At 35.2% G+C, this 19,961-nt stretch overlaps 1 protein-coding gene across 13 annotated transcripts in view; it reads right to left on the reverse strand.

The window, feature by feature from the left end:
* Window positions 1-226: 226 nt before the first annotated feature.
* Window positions 227-19,961, reverse strand: part of Hrb27C (Heterogeneous nuclear ribonucleoprotein at 27C) — a 46,334-nt gene continuing 26,599 nt past the window's right edge. For 3 of the 13 annotated variants that reach the window (XM_072295847.1, XM_072295849.1, XM_072295846.1), the window contains 3 exons: window positions 18,811-18,935; window positions 15,152-15,215; window positions 227-745 (listed from right to left, as the gene is read on the reverse strand). In XM_072295847.1, coding sequence (XP_072151948.1) covers window positions 567-745; window positions 15,152-15,215; window positions 18,811-18,935 — 368 coding nt within the window. In that variant the 3' untranslated portion in view covers window positions 227-566. Of the gene's footprint in view, window positions 4,568-7,565; window positions 7,658-12,278; window positions 15,216-18,810; window positions 18,936-19,961 lie in introns of those variants that run through there. The other 10 variants (XM_072295852.1, XM_019049721.2, XM_019049722.2 and 7 more) reach the window with 10 other exon arrangements.

The following is a 19,961-nucleotide window of genomic DNA, read 5'->3' on the forward strand; positions in this document are numbered from 1 at the left end:
TTAAGGTTTGCAATGAGTTAGTTGCGCTAGTCATAATACCATGTTTTTGATGACTTTAGTTAATAGATAAGTAAAAAATAATAAGACTTTTCCAGACAACAAGTTCCCTTGTCCAATATTAACTAATATATCACCCTTCTAAAAACATAGTGCATGTTATCATCATGATTCAAATTTTGATTAGCAATCTCTCTATGAAGGAAAGCAAATAAAATAGCCCAAAGAAAACCGTGAATTTCCATGCTTTTATTTAGAAATCAAATTTGAATGAAAATAATAACAAAGTGACAGGAAAGATGCAAATAAACAGAGATGGACAAAACTCAATAATTGTAAGAAAAAATTAGAAAAATATTCTTACTCCTAATCTTATCTGTCCGCAGTTAGCTTAACATTGACGAACATGCATTATAACACTCAATAATCTAAATGTAATCATCACCAATGCGAGGAGTAAAAAAACAAATGTACAGTCACTGAACTTGCAAATCGCAGAAGAAAGGGGTTCTTTGCGTTAGAATGGAATGGAGGTGTTGACACAAACAAGGGCAGTGCAGTTTGATGATTCATGAGCGGCGGTATGGGTGATAGCCACTGGAGGCAGATGTTTGGGAGTAGTTGTTACCGCGCTGGGGTCCCGGAGCGTTGGAGTAACCACCACCTGAAGAAGATGATCCGACGGGTGAGTTCAACAAACGTTTGATGACGGAGGAGGAAGGATTGGGATTTGGGGAAGAGGAGGCATCTGTGAAACGGGAAAGGAAAGTGAAAGGTGTCAGAAATGGTTCAGGTTTATGCTGTGCACAAAATGAGCAGGAAAGAAATCGGATTTAATGAGAGAGGCAAAATCGTTACATTTACAACAAATGAAGCTTGATTACTTGAAAAATTTAGAGAGAAGTTTGCTCCAGATTTGAGCCTCAAAGTGTTGTACCTTCCAAAAAAGTGAACCTACTTAATTCTTAGAATCAAGTGCCAAATCGGTTGAGCAAATTCCCAGCATAAAAAGCTACCTTAGCATAGTGCATTGAATTTCTTCAATCAAATAATTATTTAAAAAAAACATTGAGAAGTTCAGATTTGGGATATCCATAAGTTCTGTAAAATTTTCTGACATGACTCAATAAGGATTTTAAATTGTCAAACAGTTGCCTGAGAATAGCTGTATTAAAAATTTCGTCAGTAAACTTTGAATTTAAATCATTTTAAAAACCTTAAAAGATACAGGAATATACTTGGGAGTCCGATTGAGTGGAGTTTAGAAATTTTCAAGGAAGAAGACAAAATCATTTTTATTTCCGTGCCACTGAGGGTTTGGAAGAAAAAGAGTAAAGTATATGTGCATATATTTAGCTGTTTTGCGACACTTGGGAAATTTTGTCATCAGACTGATTGTAAGGTTGGACGTGTAATGGAGTAGCACAAGTGACGCATATTTTCTGTTCTTTTGGTATTAGTTCATTAGCTGTTGACTTTTTAATAGCAGGTCAAGGGGTCTTAGCTTAGAACACTATTGCTGTAATATCATTCATGCGCTCAGGAGAAAGTAAAATCTGAGAGGATCAACTCCCAAACTTACTCAGGGAAATGCCAGGATGGAGTTGCTTTTATTGAAAATTTCCAACTCTCAGTCATCTAGAACTGGACTTGTTATCGAAATAATCTACATGATGATTCAATGATGCAATTCACTGAGAGTTTCTCTTGTGAACCTTGACAATTTAAATTCCAATATTTGAAATCAGCATTTAGCTCTAACAAGGAGTACCCGAAAATCTAAAAATTTGGTTTAATGAACATCTGGACACAAAATAGGTGCCTAATATTTTTCTTGAGAATTATGAAGTATTCAATGAAATTCTGCACTATCTGGGGCTTCTGTCAATATTCAGAGGATAATTTTTCTTGCATAGTATTCGAACATTTCTTGAAGAGCTACTCTTGAAATTCAAAACAATGAGGCTTCCTTGATTTGATACCCAAGAAAAAAAAGGGGGAAAAAAATCAACACATAATTTGAAGATAACTAGGTACAATATCAAAGACATTTTTTTGCTAATTCAAGCTTCAGTCTTGAAAAATGCTAGTATACCTAATGCAGTTGAACTGAAAGATTTACAACATTTTCAGGATATAACGAAACATTTCTCAATTTCCTTCTATAAAAAATGTTAAAAACATGAAGAGACGCTCCTTGTCAATGATCAAGCAAGCTACTGTGTCCACACATTAAACTCGACCTTCAAAGATAATTAAAATGTAAATAAGTAAGATTCATCACAAACAGTTGTATGAATAAGAAAACTAATAAGGCTCCTCGTTCTTTTGTAATGTGCTACTTTCAGTTAAAAAATAAACAAATAAGTGAAAAATACAAGTATTTTGAATCAATGACCAATCAATCAATACGTTCACCAGGTAATAATACACAAGAAGAAAGAATCAGGAAAATTTTCAGAGAATTTTCTAAGAGATATAATTTTCTTAATTTTACTTGGGTACCTATGCTAAAAATGATGATTTCTATGAACTTTTGTCTTCATAAGAATTTTTTTCTTCTGTCTTAAATGTTATCATTCATATATTACACTTGCAACTGGTACGCTTTTTTCGACAGGCCAATTGTCAATGATGAAAAAAATTTGAAGTTCAAAATTGATTGATTTGTTTTAGGGCTACGGAGTCATTTGCACCCAAATGTGAGATATTAATCTGAGAGACAAATTTTCTGAGAATCTTGTAATCTCAGAGAGAGGTTGTTATGGTAGGAATAGATTCTAACAAAATGTCTAACAAGAGGAAGCTCAGAAGAGGCCATCTGCCATTTTGTAGTTCGCAGCAATGAAAAGTTCAAATGCGGCAGATTGACAAGTGCTCTTCAGTTTTTACTGGTAGGCCCCTCAACCCCCCAAACTTTTATCACTTCTTATCACATGTGAAGATGAGGTATGTATGACTTTCATACGCAAAACCAATCAACAACAACCCCACAACGTTTTTGCACTTGCTTTACTGTTTGATTTTTTTGTGTAGATAAGTGTAATTACGTCCAAGAAGGTGGAGTGCGATTTTTCAAAAGAAAGCCATCATTAGTTCACCCCTGCAACTTAATAGGATTTTAAAAGATTTTCAGCTAAGAATTCGTACTCCACCTTTTTTGGGAAATAAAAAACCTGGCGAGTTCAATGACTTCTTTTTATCAACATTTTTTCAATTCATGACGATTCCTTTAAAGTAATAACTTCACAGAATTTCATGCGTGTGAGAGGAAACTGTATGAGAAATTTTTGAAATTGTACTTTTATGAAAATAAGAAAAGTTAAAATTGTCTTGAGAAAATGGCAGCTTACGCTTTGAATTGTGACAATTCGACCTTAAAATATGTGCCACATTCATTGCTGATGGATGGGATTGCCAGGGAAAAAAACACTTCTCACACTAAGTTCAGCTGATAGTCAAAGAGGCGTTTTAATAAAAAAACAAAAAAAAAATTCCGGAGATATGGGGTCCATTGGTAAAAATTGAAAAGCATCTCGATTAGCTCTATAGGAACGATAAGTTGCAGCAAACTTACCAAAACCGCAGGCAGGCACCTCTGCGGTTCCCCTCTACAGTTATTCATTAGCGACAGAACTCAAAAACGGAATTTTAGGCTAAAAACTACCTATTTAAATTTAAATATGCAGTTATAATACTAGTTCTTTAAAAACGTTAATGAAGTAAGATGCAACGGCAGTTCTAACATGGGTAAAACATTTTCAAGAGTTGGAATAAATTTCACTTTCAAGCACTTCATAAAATAAAATAAACCATATCAAGTTGTTACTTGAGCTCATTGGGAGTTACCATAATTTTGGATGTTTTAAAAAAATTTCCTTTAGTCTTTAAATGAAAATGATTCAGTAATCTCAAAAACAAGATGGTGAACTGAACCATTCTACTTCAGGGATTCCCTCTGCTTCTTAACTTCCCCGACACTAACTTTATAGAGTGTCAAGGAGAACATGAAAGTGAAATTAATTCCTTCTAAAAAGTACATTTTTACTAGACTATTTATCAGTTCATAGTTATTATTCTACAAGTGTGATACAAACAAAATACTTGAAAAATTTGTGGAAAAGTAAAAACAAATCATCTAATTTTGAACACGCAGAAACGTAGGGAATCTCTCGGAACTAGAAAATTCTCGAAATAGTTCCCTGTTATTGGGGCCAAAATCCACATCATGAACATCTAAAAAGCTAACTGATACTTCAACATCGTAAAACTAATTACGACTAATTTTTGGTCTTCAGTTTTTTAACAGAACTATTGAGGCTTAAGTTCTACACTTAAAATCAGAGTCTATGTATACTGATAATACTAATTTAACTGTCCGAAACACTTACAACCAAATCAGGTACTTTGAACATTAGAACAAGAGGACTTAAAGATATTCTATGAGCTATGGAGGTTTAAACTAAAGAGTGATTATGGTTTTGTTGATAGTTACAGTTAGGCATAGGAGTTGATGATTGGTAGATGGCGGTGTTCTTACTTACGCGGGTTGGTGGTTAAGCTCAGTAGCCTGCAAAGTATAAATTTAATTTGTAAACGCATGTGTCAAGTTAATTCTTTAATCTTGTGTATTATAAATACAAATAAACCAAGAAAGCATGATCTGCTAGGAATGATTCCTCTCCTTAAGAGAGTAAGAATAGGTGTGCTGAAATTTACACCATAATACGGACTTTCTTACTTACGGGTTTTACCTGACTTCAATTATCAGAGGATTTCGAAGTTTTCAAGGACTAAACTGGGTCCACAACTAGACAGTCTATACACAGACTGTTTCAAGCGACAACCAAATTTCCAAACCAATCCACGTACTTAATTGGCACTTCATGCAAGAGAAGGGACTCGCTTGTCTCTGATCAAGAATTAAACACGTATGTGTTGTGAGTGAAAATGTTTGCCACTTTAGAGTACTTATTGCTGAGCATAGGTAAGCATTCAGCAAAATACCTTACCAGAATCGATATGCTGCCGCCCCCCCCCCCCCCCCCAATCATGATCCAAAATACTAACAGACTGCGCAAATCTTTTTGAAGGTGCAAACGTATTTTTCGAGAGTTCATGTATACAACTTATTGTCAGTCTGCAAACTTGCGTCAAAGCCTGTGTTCCGAGTGTAAATTCGAGAGGGCAGTAGGAGAAATGTGACAATCTCTGCGTTTTGATGTTGAGAAAAAGGAAATTGATGGTGGGCATCTCAAATCTTCCGTAAACCTGGTCAAATTCAGAATCTAATGGAAGCTAACTACAGCCGTTGAATATTCTTAAAAACTAAGTGTTGCACCTTCAATACCAAAATAGTTGTCTTCGGAGGTGCAGATAAAATGCTCATGATACCAGTCCTTTGGCCAAGTGGAACATTTTGTTGGTCGTATATTTTGACAATACCATCAGATTGTACTTTGAATTGCTAACAAAAGGTGTAACATGTTGCAATCTTTTGATACATTTACCCTCGGAAAAGGTAAATGATAGGTGAATGTGACATATTATAGGGGAGAAAATCCCTTTTGCGTCTTGATTGAATCCAGCTGAAGTGACGGTTTCTGACATTATTGAGCCTAATGGTGTTCCCGAGGATTTTCTACAAGGGATAAGAGCTGATAATTCTCTAAGGAACACGGAAAATGAGTTTTTTCTTTTTCTTCTTCAAGTGCATAATTTATAATACTGAAGTTGATGAAACAGAACTTTTCAATGTTCGTAACATCAGCATCATTTAATACTTTTGGACATTAAAAGTGAATACGTCAATTTGATTTGTAGCTTACCAGTACCCATTACATCATCTTTACTTCTTTCTCTTTTGTTTTTTTCTCCCAGCTAGGTAAAGAGAGAAGGCTCGTCAGCTCACAAAGTAAGAGAGGTCAACGCAGTTTTCCTGTGATTACTTGTCTTGGGAAAATTTACACTCTTACAGTCAGGATGAATAACTGACCCCTCCCCTCTTTAAAGCCTCCCGTAGATGGTATTGTAATTAAAAATGGAAGGAAACTGAAATCATCAATGACTCCAACCGTTACAAAATGGCAGTCATTTAATGTTAGAAATGGCCAAATGAGTGTCTTGATGTGAAGGACGGATTTGCTTCTAACATAATTTCCCTGGAATTTATAGGGAACGCTGGACAAGAATTCGATGGTCAACTTTCAATGTATCCAGTCCTTTGCAAGATTGCATCATTAAAATTGACGAAAACCGTAATATTCCGATTTTCGGACTTTATTCAAGCAATATATTCAGAGGGTTTTTAGGACGCTGAACACAAATTTAAAGTTGGTCTTACAAAATACTCAATCTTTTCCAAGATAGCGGCTTGTCTCGGAAAATATGCATTTCCCATAATTCTGAGGCTGTCATTTTAGGAGGAAAGGAGCATTTTAAAAAACTGAAAGCTTGTAACAAATCCGTGGTACAGCCTACCAATGTGCAAAGGAATCACTCCATTCTGTCCCTTCACATTCACTCGTTAAATACCATTTCACATTTCTTTTAAATAAGAAATTCTAACATGTTGGAAATTATTAAAAGAATGCATAGTATGTTATATCTTTCGGAGTGAATTAGCACCTATAATAAGGTAGTTAAGAGTTTTGTTCAAAATTTGTCAGTGTTGCATGGCACACCCTGGCCTAATGCTGAGCTTACCCATGGGCAAAATGCTACTTCTTCACCATCATTTCAGCTCATCATTTTGAAAAGGATTGAGTGTTATGAAAGCCTAGTATCAAATTAGGGTTCAGTCCTCCTACAAACCTTGGCTATCGAGTGAAAAAATAAAGTAAAAATCTGTAGATACATTGCCAAAAGCCTTTTCCCCACTATTCTCCAATTCAACAAGTCACCATTGTGTAACGGTTTTGAAATAGTGACCTCAACTTGGCACGAAAAACTTATCTCCTCCCAACAATGTAACCCAAGATAGAAGTTACGATATACCTATTTGAAATTAAAAAATCTGTGCCCCCTCCCTTAGAGTTCCTCTAAAATTCTGGCGTGGAGCCAACGGCATTGCCATACTCACTGCCGTGAAGATGGCTTCATGCATGAAGCATGTGACTTATAAACTCAAATAATTTAAACTGAGCTATTGCTAAAAACACATGATGAAATTTCATTTTCTGTGTTTCAACGATATTTTCGGAGTTTCATGGGCAACCCGCAACAACTATTGAAAAATTTGATGAGAAACTTCGAAATTTGACTCTTGATACTATTTTTTTTTAAAACAAGTTCGAAATTAAGATTTTACCGTTTCTAGGCACTTCAAGGCATACCAAGTCATAGCCATGGCAAAAATCATGGCATGCTCTGCTGTGGCAGAAGTTTTAAAACATTTTATTTGATAAAGTTTCATGAAATTTTGCATCTCTGATTAAGACGTGAGAAAGAAGATGGGTGCTTTCTAATTGTACTCAAGATTAGCATGAGATGATTCACTGAAAATAAGCGCAACACGGCTGTCAAAACAGTTTTTAACATTTTGGAAAAGGTGGTTGAATCTAACTTACCTTTCAATTAGCCTCACCAGATCCCGTAAAGACCTCAAAAGCCCCACAGGTCTGCCTCTAAAGCCATCACAAATCAGCAATTTTAGATGTTTCTGTGGTTTCAAGAGGATTAATATAGCAGGGGGAAAAACCAGAAATTCTGATGAGCTCACTTTTTCTTAGAAGGGGAAGTTTCTGAGTTGCGTTGCTTTGAAGTAAAGCATCATGTGCAATACAAAAAACAATTTCAATAATGACTAGTTATAAAAATTAGTCAAAATAGGATAGGACTTGAATGCAAAACCTTCTAACACTCTCACGAGACTCAAAGATCACCAAAGTAAAATTTCCCACTATCAATGCCCAAACTCTATAAAGATTGCCTGATGTTAAGCTTCACTGATTAAAATTTTTATCTCTATAGTTATCTGTGATTTGTGACTAATTTAAGGCCACTTCTGGGAAGTACACACTAAACCCAGCCTAAGATCTGGACAAAAACTCGACTCGTATTTTTTTCATCCAACAATAAAATGCTTTGTGATCTTAACTTTCAGACTTAAGTTGAGTTTCAGAGTCTTTCACAATGCTTGCTGGTAAAAATTATTCTGACTGACGGTGAAACTTATTTCTGAGCTAGTTTTTGTCATATCATAATCAGGCTTTAAAAGATCATGCAGGAATATCATGAGGGTTAAATGAGTTATGGAACAACAGCAAAAAGGTGACTTAGTATGAATTTCTTTGTTTCTTCCTCCCACTAAAGCTCTGACTCCGAACCAATTATAAAATTAAGTCATTAAAACCCTGGCACACTAGTAGGCTAAGGTTAAAGATATAGTCACTAGATGTTCATGGAAAGAAATTAACCAAGACACGAGAAAAATGATGAACAGTCAACACCATTCATCAAATTATTTTTAGACAAAGAAAGCGTGGCATTATCGAATCTACATGATGCAGAAATAAATCAAAGACCACAACAATAAGAAATAAGTTTACTTCCGTTAACGAGATTGGTTAGTCATAGAATTAGAACAAAACAGTTTGAGGCGAAGTTGTGGATTTCCTGTGCATACAGGCTCCTCACCTCTTCAAGCTCAATCCTTTATGTTTCGTCCATTACCTTTCGGTCTGTTGCAGCTTTAGAGCGTAATAGAGTGGGTAAACCATCATAAAAATTGAAATGGGATAGTGTTAAAAAAATCAAAATTATCAACTTGCTCTCAGAATGACTCTCATTTTGTTTCAGGTAGTAAGTAGACATCATTCAGCAAAACGGAACCATCAACATCCAGTTATTTGTAAAAAAAAAAAAAAAAAAAAAAAAAGACTTTTCTATTTGGGATTTGATTTAAATTCAGTCATGAAGAAGCTCGGTTTGGGGTGACAACATGTGACAAGCGCTGCCACAAATTAAAAAGTAAACTTGGGCATACTTGATGACGGTATATACGTCAACTAGGCCTTGATTAATTGAAATATTCTATTTCTAAACGGTGCATACAAGGGGCTTGAATTTAAAAAACCGAACAAGGCAACTGAAGCAAGGAAGGTTGGCAAAACCTATAAAACTTCGGATTTTTATTGAGTTCTAAGTTTCTGGGCTCGATTCTGACTGAGATCAGTTGAATCACTAATTCTTCGAAAAATAGTCTGCGACCCTGAGTAACATGTATGTTTCCAGTCCTTTGTGTCTTTTTCTAGAATATCCAATGTATAATACAGTTTCAAACTGCTTGATGATGTCAAATTATTATAATGAGAAATGGAAGCGGACGAGCAAATTCACCTGCAGGCCTTCCTCAGCAGATTTGCCTTATCCTCTGGGCCAAGGTGCTAAACACCTCCGCCCAAATTCCAAAAGTCTTGCGCATTTTGCTCTCACTTCAAAATTATTAAACTTAGAGAAAATCCGATTAGATGTACACATGAGGCATACTTTCAGCTTTAATTTAAGCTCAAGTTTTTAAAATTCGGATGAACAGGACACTCAGGAGGTCATTTCTCCCGCACCGCCTTCAATGCGTTTCCCGCCACCTCCAGGCGGTAAGCTAGCATTTTCGGAACCCACCAGGCTCGAATTTTATTTTTAACCAACCATTTATGAACGATCCAATGCAAGACAGATCGAGAAATTACAGAATAATATTCGAGCATTCCTTTAAGTGTTATTCATTCGGCGGTCTTTGTGGATAAAAACGTCGACTCATTGCACTAAGTCACTATCGATCATACTTGCTGTTCTTCCTCCTCAAAACAATTGGATCAACCTTCGGACACTTCCATCGCTCATCGCATTGTTCCCTTAGACTGCTTGAAGTCTGGGAAAATTGTCACATGGCTTAACACCTTCCAAAGTCAAAACTCGAATCACTGACCGAACTTCAAAGTTCTCTGGCTTTGAAAGTGCCATCAACTTTACACAATTAGCTTACACAAATGTCGAAAGAACACTGACTGCACTCATCATCGAACGCCTAAAAATCAGCATGCTGAACAGTTAACAACCTGGTAAAAAAATATTGATAAGGATTTCAATGCTATTGGATCAGATGGACCAAAATCGTCCGCACATCTTACTTATCAAGGCAACCGTGCGCCTGAGGGTGGCAGGAAACGCGTCAAACGGCGCGGAAGAAATGACCTTCTGAGCATCCCCTCCATCCGATTTTAAAAAAACTTGTCCTTGAATTAATTCAGAGAGTATGCCTCATATGCACATTTAATCGGATTTTCCCTACCTTGAATACTTTTGAAATGAGAGCAAAACAAGCAAGACTTTTGGGATGACCCTTGTACATACACACCCCAACACACACACCCATACATACAAAACTGATCAAAAATTTGATCAAAACTTTTAATACTCGTTGAGTTCCTGAAGCATCTTTGGGTAAGTTATTACTTGATTTAGCCCGAGAGTTCTATTCATAAGTTGACCCACCTAAAAAGCCACCTGAGCTTCATAAAAAAATAATTAAATTAAACTAGCCAAACACTCCTTCAGGAAGAGATCCTTAATTTTTGGTAAGAAAGTACAAAAAAACAAATCAAATAAACTTTTGATAGTCTGATGCGGCCATACAACAACCATAGGAACGAACTTTTCTTTTCAATAAACAATGCATCTAAATAAATTGTCAGACTGCTACCTCTTTTTCGTGCTTGGTTATTTCTTTCCGCCAATCTAAACCCATTTGAAGAAATTGATAAAATATGAATTGATATCATAACTATACCAAGAACATAGCTACGAGTATGCGTAGATATTTGCTTTTCAGCTCTGCATGGCTTTTCAGTCTGTGGATCAGAACTGCCAAACATCTGGCATGGTGGAAAATTCTTTAAGATCAATGAACATCAATTACAAAACAGGGCAAACAAATAAAATGAACAAAAGATAAAATGAAATAAAATAAAATAAAAGAAATGATGAAAAGAAAACAAGTGAGGAATTTCGGATGAACCCTCTCGACTGAAGAGGAATCTCACACAAGTGTACTTGATCTGATCTTAACATTAATTACGATTTATCCTTTGTGGAAACCGAAGATCGAAGTGAGAGGAACTGATTTAATTTCAGATGGCTACCAGAAAGAAATTAGCAGTTGCATCCTCCCATTTAATTGTAAAAAATGGATTTCTCATAAGAAAAGATTAAAGATACTGAGGCAACACTTCAGTTTAAACTAGTTGAGTTCAAAATTGGCAGGAATTACTGCATTGCTGTAACGATTTTCTGGAAAATCAGTACGTCTTTCAAAAACAGACAGCGTAAACAAATAACAGTGAAAACCCTTTTTTCGATATTAATTTACAATTACTTCTAATTCAATACTGTTGGAAATTAAGAGAGAGAAGATATATGAAGTAAATGGGACTTCAGATGGACACTTTCAGGAGGAAAGACTAATGAGAAGGAGACCAAAGAACTTCACTTTTACGAACTGAATCAGTTTCCTTAAAGGGAGAACACTACCACCGTCGACGAGAGGGGTCAGATTATGAGAGAAAGAGATGAGATGAAATCTTGAAACTACTATCATAATAACCTGGCAGCTGGCAACTTTTCTTTACAATTATCGGTAATCGACAGCAGAGGAATTTAACATGGATGCTCAGCTAAATTAATTCAGAAAAGATCATTTTAATATCAAATGTACAGACAATAATAATAAAAAAAAATTAAGAAGAACTGGGTAGTTCGCTAATTCAAATTTTCTTACAAGAGCATCATGCGTCAGACATTCATATTTGGTTGGCAAACTAGACTTTAAGATGAAGTGCTTGAAAAAAGAAGGCCTCGTACAAATTCTTGAGGGAAAGGAATTCAGTTTACAATGTATTTGAAAAATAATACCTGACAAGGGAAGCAAACAAACAATGATTTCAATTGATCAAGACTCCGAGAAGAACCTTTCTGAAAGGAAAGTACCCTCAACCAAGTAGCAATTATAGCTACGACAAATAACTTCAACTTTCTTAGCACATGGAATGTTTTGATGAAAGAAAATTGAGGGGGAAAAGAGGCCCTTGAAATCTTCGGACTACCATCTTCCACTATTTGATCTGTTCATGGATTTAATTTTTGGTGATGCGTGAGAAACTTTATTCCTATGATAAATACATTCCCTATCACCCTTGGAATTCGGTTGCAGAGTTATGCATTTAAGAAGGACAAAAAAACTATGTCGAAAATCAAGGAGAGGGCGGAAAAGATGAGAAAACGAATGACGTAAAAACGATATTTTTCTTAGAATTTTTTCTTTTTTTTACTTATTAAACTTGGTTCTCAATAAAAAACTTAATACATACAAACAAACAATGTTTAATTTGAGTTTCCATATATAAACAATAATTTACATTCAATCATTACTGTTGAATTACAGAAAAAAAAAGGGAATAGATGCAAGAAAACGCTACTAAAAGTTATAACAACACATATTTTTCTTGCGCAAGAAATTTGTCACCTGGTGCAAGCTATTAGAAAAACTTGTTCCACTAATCAAATTATCAGGAAGTTAACAGAAACAACTGTCATATTCATGTCACTTAAGTTTAAGGTTTCATGTTTTTTCTGTAAAATGTGAGAGACGACAGAAAATGGAACTACCAAGATTCCAGCATGTCAAACAAAATGGGTCAATGATGTGAATCACACTTAATGTTCAGCTACACACAAAATTAGAACCTTATTGTTAGTACAACAAATTTTTTGGTCAGCTTTAATCATGCGGGAATGCGGGTGTCTGGGAGGAAGTTTAGAGAGTTAAGTTCTACCACCGACTGATAATTTGATTCTCTTCAATTGAAGCTGAAACTATTGAAATAACCTACCATTTGAGCTTTATGAGAAAATTATTTACTTTGAAGGGGAATTGGGCCAGAAAATTCACACAAATGAGATGGTAAGGTAAGGCAACAATAGGTAGAGGGACGAGCTAAAAAAAAGAGAGCCAACAAAATTGTAAAAGCAATGATCGTGTACGAGATTTTTGGTTTCCAGTTACTTGAACTTTTCATCAACATTATGTTTGTCATTTTTGGTTTTTGGGATTACAATACAATCTTCAACAAGAGAGGATGGACGAGGAGATAAGAGAGAGGAATTTCGAAGAAGAGAAAGAATTAGAAAGATAAGGAAGAGAGGAAGAGGTATTCATGAAAAGTCTGACAGGTGTAAAAATCAGACTAACTTTCATTCGCTAACGGAATACGAGTCGGGAGACTAAGGAACAATAAAATCAATACCAATACGAACAACAAAACAGGTTGGAAGGTAAATCCCAATCGATCGTAAAATTTTAACTTAAAAACATATCTGGTCAACAACGTGATTTTAAATAAACCTTGAAAAGTTTGTAAAAAGGCTACGTACTAGAGGAAATTTTTTTAAAAAAAATAAAAATAAATTAAGATTATACAAGAAACTGATTTGAGATGTACAATGTACAAACATAACAGGCGTATCAAATCTATCTATCGAAAAATCGAATTAAAGGTATAAAACTCGGTTTCCTTTCCACTGCTAAAAAATTGAAATCTTTACAAATTACAATTAAAAATCTAACAACAAAAAAAAAAAAAATAAATAAAAAAATAAAAAATGAAAATAAAGGATCGAAAAATAATAGTAGAAAAAAGGATAAAGGGAAAAGTTATTTGAAAAGTTAACTTGAAAAGTTTATAACCTATGAGATTTTGTACAGCTTCTTTCTTAAAGTTAAAAATCACGATTTCTTTTCTTCCTTAAAAAGTACCCTTAGTTCAAAGAGTGAAAACTTATTTCGACAAAAATTCAGTAAACCTAAAGTAGTAAATAGTCTTACCCAGAATTTAATAGTATTCAGTTTCCTGCTTCCGTAATGCTAGATCAGTTATCAATTAGAGGTAATTAATCAGTAATTAAATTTTATTGCTTTTTACAATAACAAAAAAATTAATCATTAATCAACAAAAATAATTTAAGAAAGGAGTGATAGGAAAGGAAGAGAAAGAGGAGACCTTTAAAAATTATGCTTACAATTAATGACTTGGTGGTTCTAAGGTTAAACGAGACAGAGGGGAGAGATGAAGCAAGGAAAGGACCAGGAGTGGGTTCAGAAATGAATAGAGGGCATGGGATATGAGGGGGCAGGGGGGCAAAGCTCCAGTAACTTAACTTCATACTTAAACAAACATTGACAAAAAAGCCACGATTAAGAATACCTCTACTACCTGTATGTACATTTCAGTCACGACAAGAGAGAAAAAAAAAATCAAATAAAAAAAAAACCAAAACAGATTTAAAAATAATCAAGGATCCATAGAAAAACAAAATCAGGTTGAGTTAGTTATCCCTAAGGTATCGTACATAATTTAAAGTTATCTCTAGAAAGACACTGGAGGGTTTAACTTTAGCTCGTAATTCGTAATTTTAATAGTTTACTGCGAAATATCATTACTGCTAACATTATTTCAATTAAAGTACGGGAGGGGAAACAGATTAAGAATTAAATCAAAGGGGCGAGAGAAATAATACATTAAGTGTAATCCATTAAAACGAACAAATTAACGTCTAATCTCACTTTTGTTTGCATCAGAAAAAGTCTAACCAATAAAATGTTGATAATAGTTAAAAAGGCTACCACTTAGACATGACCTTATCCTACAATCTTAACCGTAAAAAGGTGACCAAAATTTTCCATTTATTAAAGGGAGAAACAACTTTGCAAGAGGAGGCCAAATATAATTCAGAAGAGTGAGAAAGAGGGGGCTGAGAAGTATGTCGTGTTTTCCAGGCATGAGTAAAAAATTTAAAAAGGGGAGAACTTAAATTGATTAAAAAAACCCTTATGTTATAGATATATAAGCAATATATATGTAAATAAATAGTGTATATAAATATCATAATAATAATAATAATAAAGTTTATTATAGTAATAATAAGAAAGTAATAGTAATTTAATATCGAAATAGGGTATTTTAAATTAGAGAGAAAAAAAAAGAGAAAAAAAAACCACACATTAAAAAGTTCACCCTTCACCCTTCGCGGTACGTAATTCTAGATTCCTTCAGTCAAGAGGATGGCCATTCCTTAAATTCGAACGGCTTGTTGTACCCACCTCCTGAACCTTGCGCTGTGCCGTCTCCGCCTGCGTAGCTGCGTCCGCTGTATGACGTCGAGTCCTACACAGCGACAAAAACTCGCATTAATTCCAACACGTCGCTCAATCTTGCATCTCCTATCAAACAGCTGACTCTAGCCCCCCCTCCCCCCAGGGTTGCTACTGACATTAAATGAGGAGACTGACCCAAGTCAAAAAAAACTTAGACTTTGTTAACACCGACTGTTGTACAGAGGTTGGAAATTCTCCGAAATTACTCGATGTTGCTAGGTTTTCCTCAGAAAAACTGATTCACATACGAACAGGAAAGGGCTCCCTTATGAAACCTTCCCGATGCTTGGAAATTAATTTGACAATTTAGTAAAAAGATTCTACGCATTTCAAGGATTTCACACTTAATATGTTTCATGATAGCTACTTTGTGAGAACGATGCTGAGTTAAAAATTGACTATTTGGGGGATTAATAACCAACACATGAAGAGACAATCTTATGGAATTATTGGACATTTCAGAATCATTGGTAATTATAGAATTTATGCAGAGATTCCCTAATTAGGTTTTGGGTTTCTTTTTAACGGAAAAAGTGAATATCAAATAATCTAAAGATCACCAACGTCTTGATTGTTAATTTTTTTGTTTTTTTAACTTTTGTTTTTAAAACTTCATTACGAGGATTGAACTGAGCAAATCTTCAGAGAGGGGATGGTGGTCACAAAGCAGTAAAAAGTTAACACCCTAAAACAAAATGTATCAGTGCACACCAATGCACCATTAGTAGTTTTCAAAATTTTCTCAATTTTGGTTAGTACGTTTAGAATTAATGGGAAAACCTGAAATTTTTTTCCATAACTCTTGTTCCTCTTCTCAGTTCTCCTAAGGCAAGAAAATCATAATTTTGACACAAAGAATTCTTCAAACTATTTGCATAGGGTTGTCAAGATTTTGGCAGGTGTGTTAGCAGTAATTTTCAGAGGATCCTTCCTTTAGCCTGGCAAGTGTCATAAAATACTTCGCTTGGGATACCTCAGCTTAGAATTTGTCACATCATTTAAAGCTTAGCAACCCAATCCTACCCTACCCTACAATGGCTAGGTCAGTTCCTGAGAGCTGAGTTCCAAATCCATAAAACCCACCAGAAAAATGGTTATTGTTGAACTGGGTACTAAGCTAAAGGGCACTTTTTAATGGCCAAAATGGGGGAATTATTTAAAAGGAGATGCGATGTTGCAAGATTCAGAGGTTACTGGTAAAACTTAAGTCGACCTTGTTACGCTTAAGTTGGAGGAAATATCGTCATAAATTTGTATTGATCTGACCAACTGAAAAGAGCAGATTCAGTTTAGGTGTTTGGCTGACCTATTAATGTCCAATAGGAGTTGAGAAAACTCAAGGAGTAGAATATACATTTGAATTTAAAGAAAAAAAAAGATAAAAAATCGAGCCTAACAGATTTAAGTTGACCAATCTGTGACATCTTCTGAGGAAGCAGAAATCAGATGTCAACAGTTTATTCAATATGGATTGCTGCTATTAAAGCATTTGCGAGATAGTAATGGATCTCCTGGGTGGAAAGAAACTGCAGCATACTTTAAACTGATTTAAAATGAGTCAATTGCATGTTACTGATTTCCATACTAAGTTCTATGGACGCAGAGAAATCTGATATCATCAACATCTATGATTTTGAAAATAGTAACTTGAGAAGGTACATTTTCTGATGCTATAGTATGACTTCTTGAGATAACTTGCAGTTGCGGAGAAAATTCACGGAGCCTTTAGAGGTCAACAGAGAGTGTACATTTGTCGATAAAATGAAGTGGGGGAGGGGACAATAATGACACTGTGTAGTGCTTTGGAAACTCTTTTCGGGGCTCATAATGAAATCACCGAGGTTGGAAGAGAAACTCATGAAGCGAACAGCTCTTAATCGAGACACTTGACAAAATGACAAATTTAACTTTTTACAATTTTTGAAACAGAAAGAAGTAATGTAAGCTACTACTTCAGCCAAATTCAGGCAATAAATGTTCTACACATTACTTTTTGTTTTTAGAAGAGCTACTAAAATTTGTTGGCCTATTAGTGCCCTTCTGGATTAACTCTAAAAACTACTGTGATAAAGCATGAAAACCGTACCTGCAAAACAGTTTGGATTTACTGTGATCTTATTTTTCTTTAGACCTCATTTCTACGAAATAATTGAAAAGTTGACATTTAATTTTTTCCAGAGATATGCTAACGAGATTCAGCTCACTGATAATTAAATTAGTGTACCCTTTCTTACGAATAAGAATTGGAGCCTCAAAATCCATGGCAGGAGAGACTAAGAGAAACCAATAATTCTTTATCTTCCTTTAAATCTTGTTTTTAGCAACCATGATTGATGTAAAATGTATCTAAGAAGAGCACTGAGCCATACAATTTATTGAAAAACCATCAATAGTACGGATGATGATTTAATCATTTATAGTGCTCCGGTTGTGAATTTGAGAAAGAGAAAGAACAGAAATTTTGGAAAAGGCTTTCACTACATTTTGAAGAGAACAAAATTCCACTACTTCGATAATTTTAAGCCCACAGTGAAACTAATTGGTAAGTTCTGAGCTAAGCTTCTGATCATCGTACAGCTCAAGTACCCTTTTTGTCGAACAATGGAGACCCCCATACATCCTTCTGATCAAATGAAAAATCCAAAATGAATGAGGGAGATTGATCAGCTGGTTCACTAAATACACTCTTCATGCCAAAAACATACATACTCCACAAACGGGGAATCTAAGATCGCAAAGATTGGACTTCTTCACAGATCAAGAGGAAAATACCGTTTTAGGTTTCATTGGGCTCATAGATTTTTTCATTTCATTCGGTATGATTCATTTACTGTATGGGTCAGTTCAAGTGATCATAAAATAGTATGTATAATGATGGTTTCAACTAGAAAAATGATTCATCAGTCCAAACGTCAAGTTTTACATTCACTATTAAGGACAATATCAACCATAAAATGAAAAACGCGAAGATTGAGAAACACTGTCATAGTTCCTGCAGTCTTGGTTTTCTCAGTGATGTGCACCGAACGGGCAATAAAATTGAGATTATCACTGATAAATCAAGATTTGATTCACCATGATTGATGATCGATGGATTTCACCATGGTGAATTAAATTCACAGTATCTTTTTGAGGTAAATAATTCTACTGATAACTTGGCGTACGGGTTAATCTTCAAATTTTTTACTGATCACTAGGATTCAATCATTAAAGTATAGTTTTGTGACAAGCACTGCTCATTGAAAGGAAATGTGAATGTCTCAGAACCTTGCTGATGAAGTTACTTTTACATGCCTGGCCCAGTGTGATCTGATATTTAACATGACAAATTTACATCAAAATATACTGAAAGCCTTTTTCTTTTCTGAGGACAGTCCTCTTTCAGACACTTTCAGTGACATACAAATTTAGATCCTACCTATGAGTCATAAAACTTCGAGCGATGACCAATCATTCTGAAATTTGGAAAATTTTAAAGCCTGTTTTTCAGATACGATCATGTTCAGCACAGAAGCTGAAAGAGACGGTTGATACAATTTAGGTGAGACCAGAACTTCAGAGCACTAGGTCAGAGGCCACTAGGTGAGAGAGATGAGGGTGTTTACCTGTTGATAACCAGCATATCCGCCGTAGCCACCATAGTCAGTTGGTGGTTTTTGTCCTGCAGTCCCAGGGGGGGTAGGTCCAGCGGGAGCAGCGCCGGCCCCACCTGCATAACCAAACGAACGTTCTACGATTAAAACAAACACCGTTAATTGCTATTGGGCTCTCCAAAAAAGTGATCAACAGACAAGAGAAATTCTACACGCTGCCTGCCGAGCCAGTTACGGTTGTCATCCTTTTGTTAGTCCTAGGCCATGTAATGATTTTGACTCATCTTTTTAACAGCAGATTTTTATCGTGCTGACAGAAAGTAAAATGCCATCTGCAGGAGTGCCATGAAACTGAAAGCGAGGCGCTTTCAGACAAAAACTGGAGATAAAGCTAGCATCATGATGGTCCAGAGTGACAATACTTTGCAGCAGTCACTTTTGGAACTTTTTCTCTTCAAGATTTTTAGAACTAGTGAGAACACATACATAAAACCCACTAGCAGGCAGGCAATGTATTTACCTCTATCTTATCACTGTTGGAGGCAAGTTTTGACTGCCCCCAACGAAAATTGTACGAGAGAGATTCATTTTTGTTTGCATAATTTAAAACCAAGTCCAAATGAAACTTCTGGTATATAAACTTGAGTTTCTGAAAATTGAATTTGTTGCTCATAATTTTAAAAATTTGCTGCTAACATGTTCAAACCACCTGTTAAACTAAAAATAAAAGGATACATCAATGTTAAGGAAGTCTAAATAAACTTCTTTGCTATCGGTGCCATCAAATAAAACAGGACCATCAGCATATGGCATTGAAATAAGCATTACCGTCGCCTTGTAGCATCTTTAACAAGTGCAAACTGATTGCGGTAGAAGCAAGAGACATGTAGACAGTAAGTAGGAATTTTTTGGCCAATGTCCACTAATAATTGGCATAAAGCTGTCACAACCGTCTTTTTTTTTTTTTTTTTTTTTTTTTATTTGCACAAGAAAATAATATTGTACAATTTAACACTATTAGACAATATTCTTGTCTTTTGAAAGCTTAGTCTATCTGATAAGAATTATACTTAAATAAAAGGGTGACAGATTTCTTGGATTTCAAAATTCTCTGACTATGACATGACTTGTCAGGATTTTGGAACGTGAACTTCAATTATGTT

The sequence above is a fragment of the Bemisia tabaci genome, chromosome 2 (genome assembly GCF_918797505.1).
Source record: "Bemisia tabaci chromosome 2, PGI_BMITA_v3".
NCBI lineage: Eukaryota > Metazoa > Arthropoda > Insecta > Hemiptera > Aleyrodidae > Bemisia > Bemisia tabaci.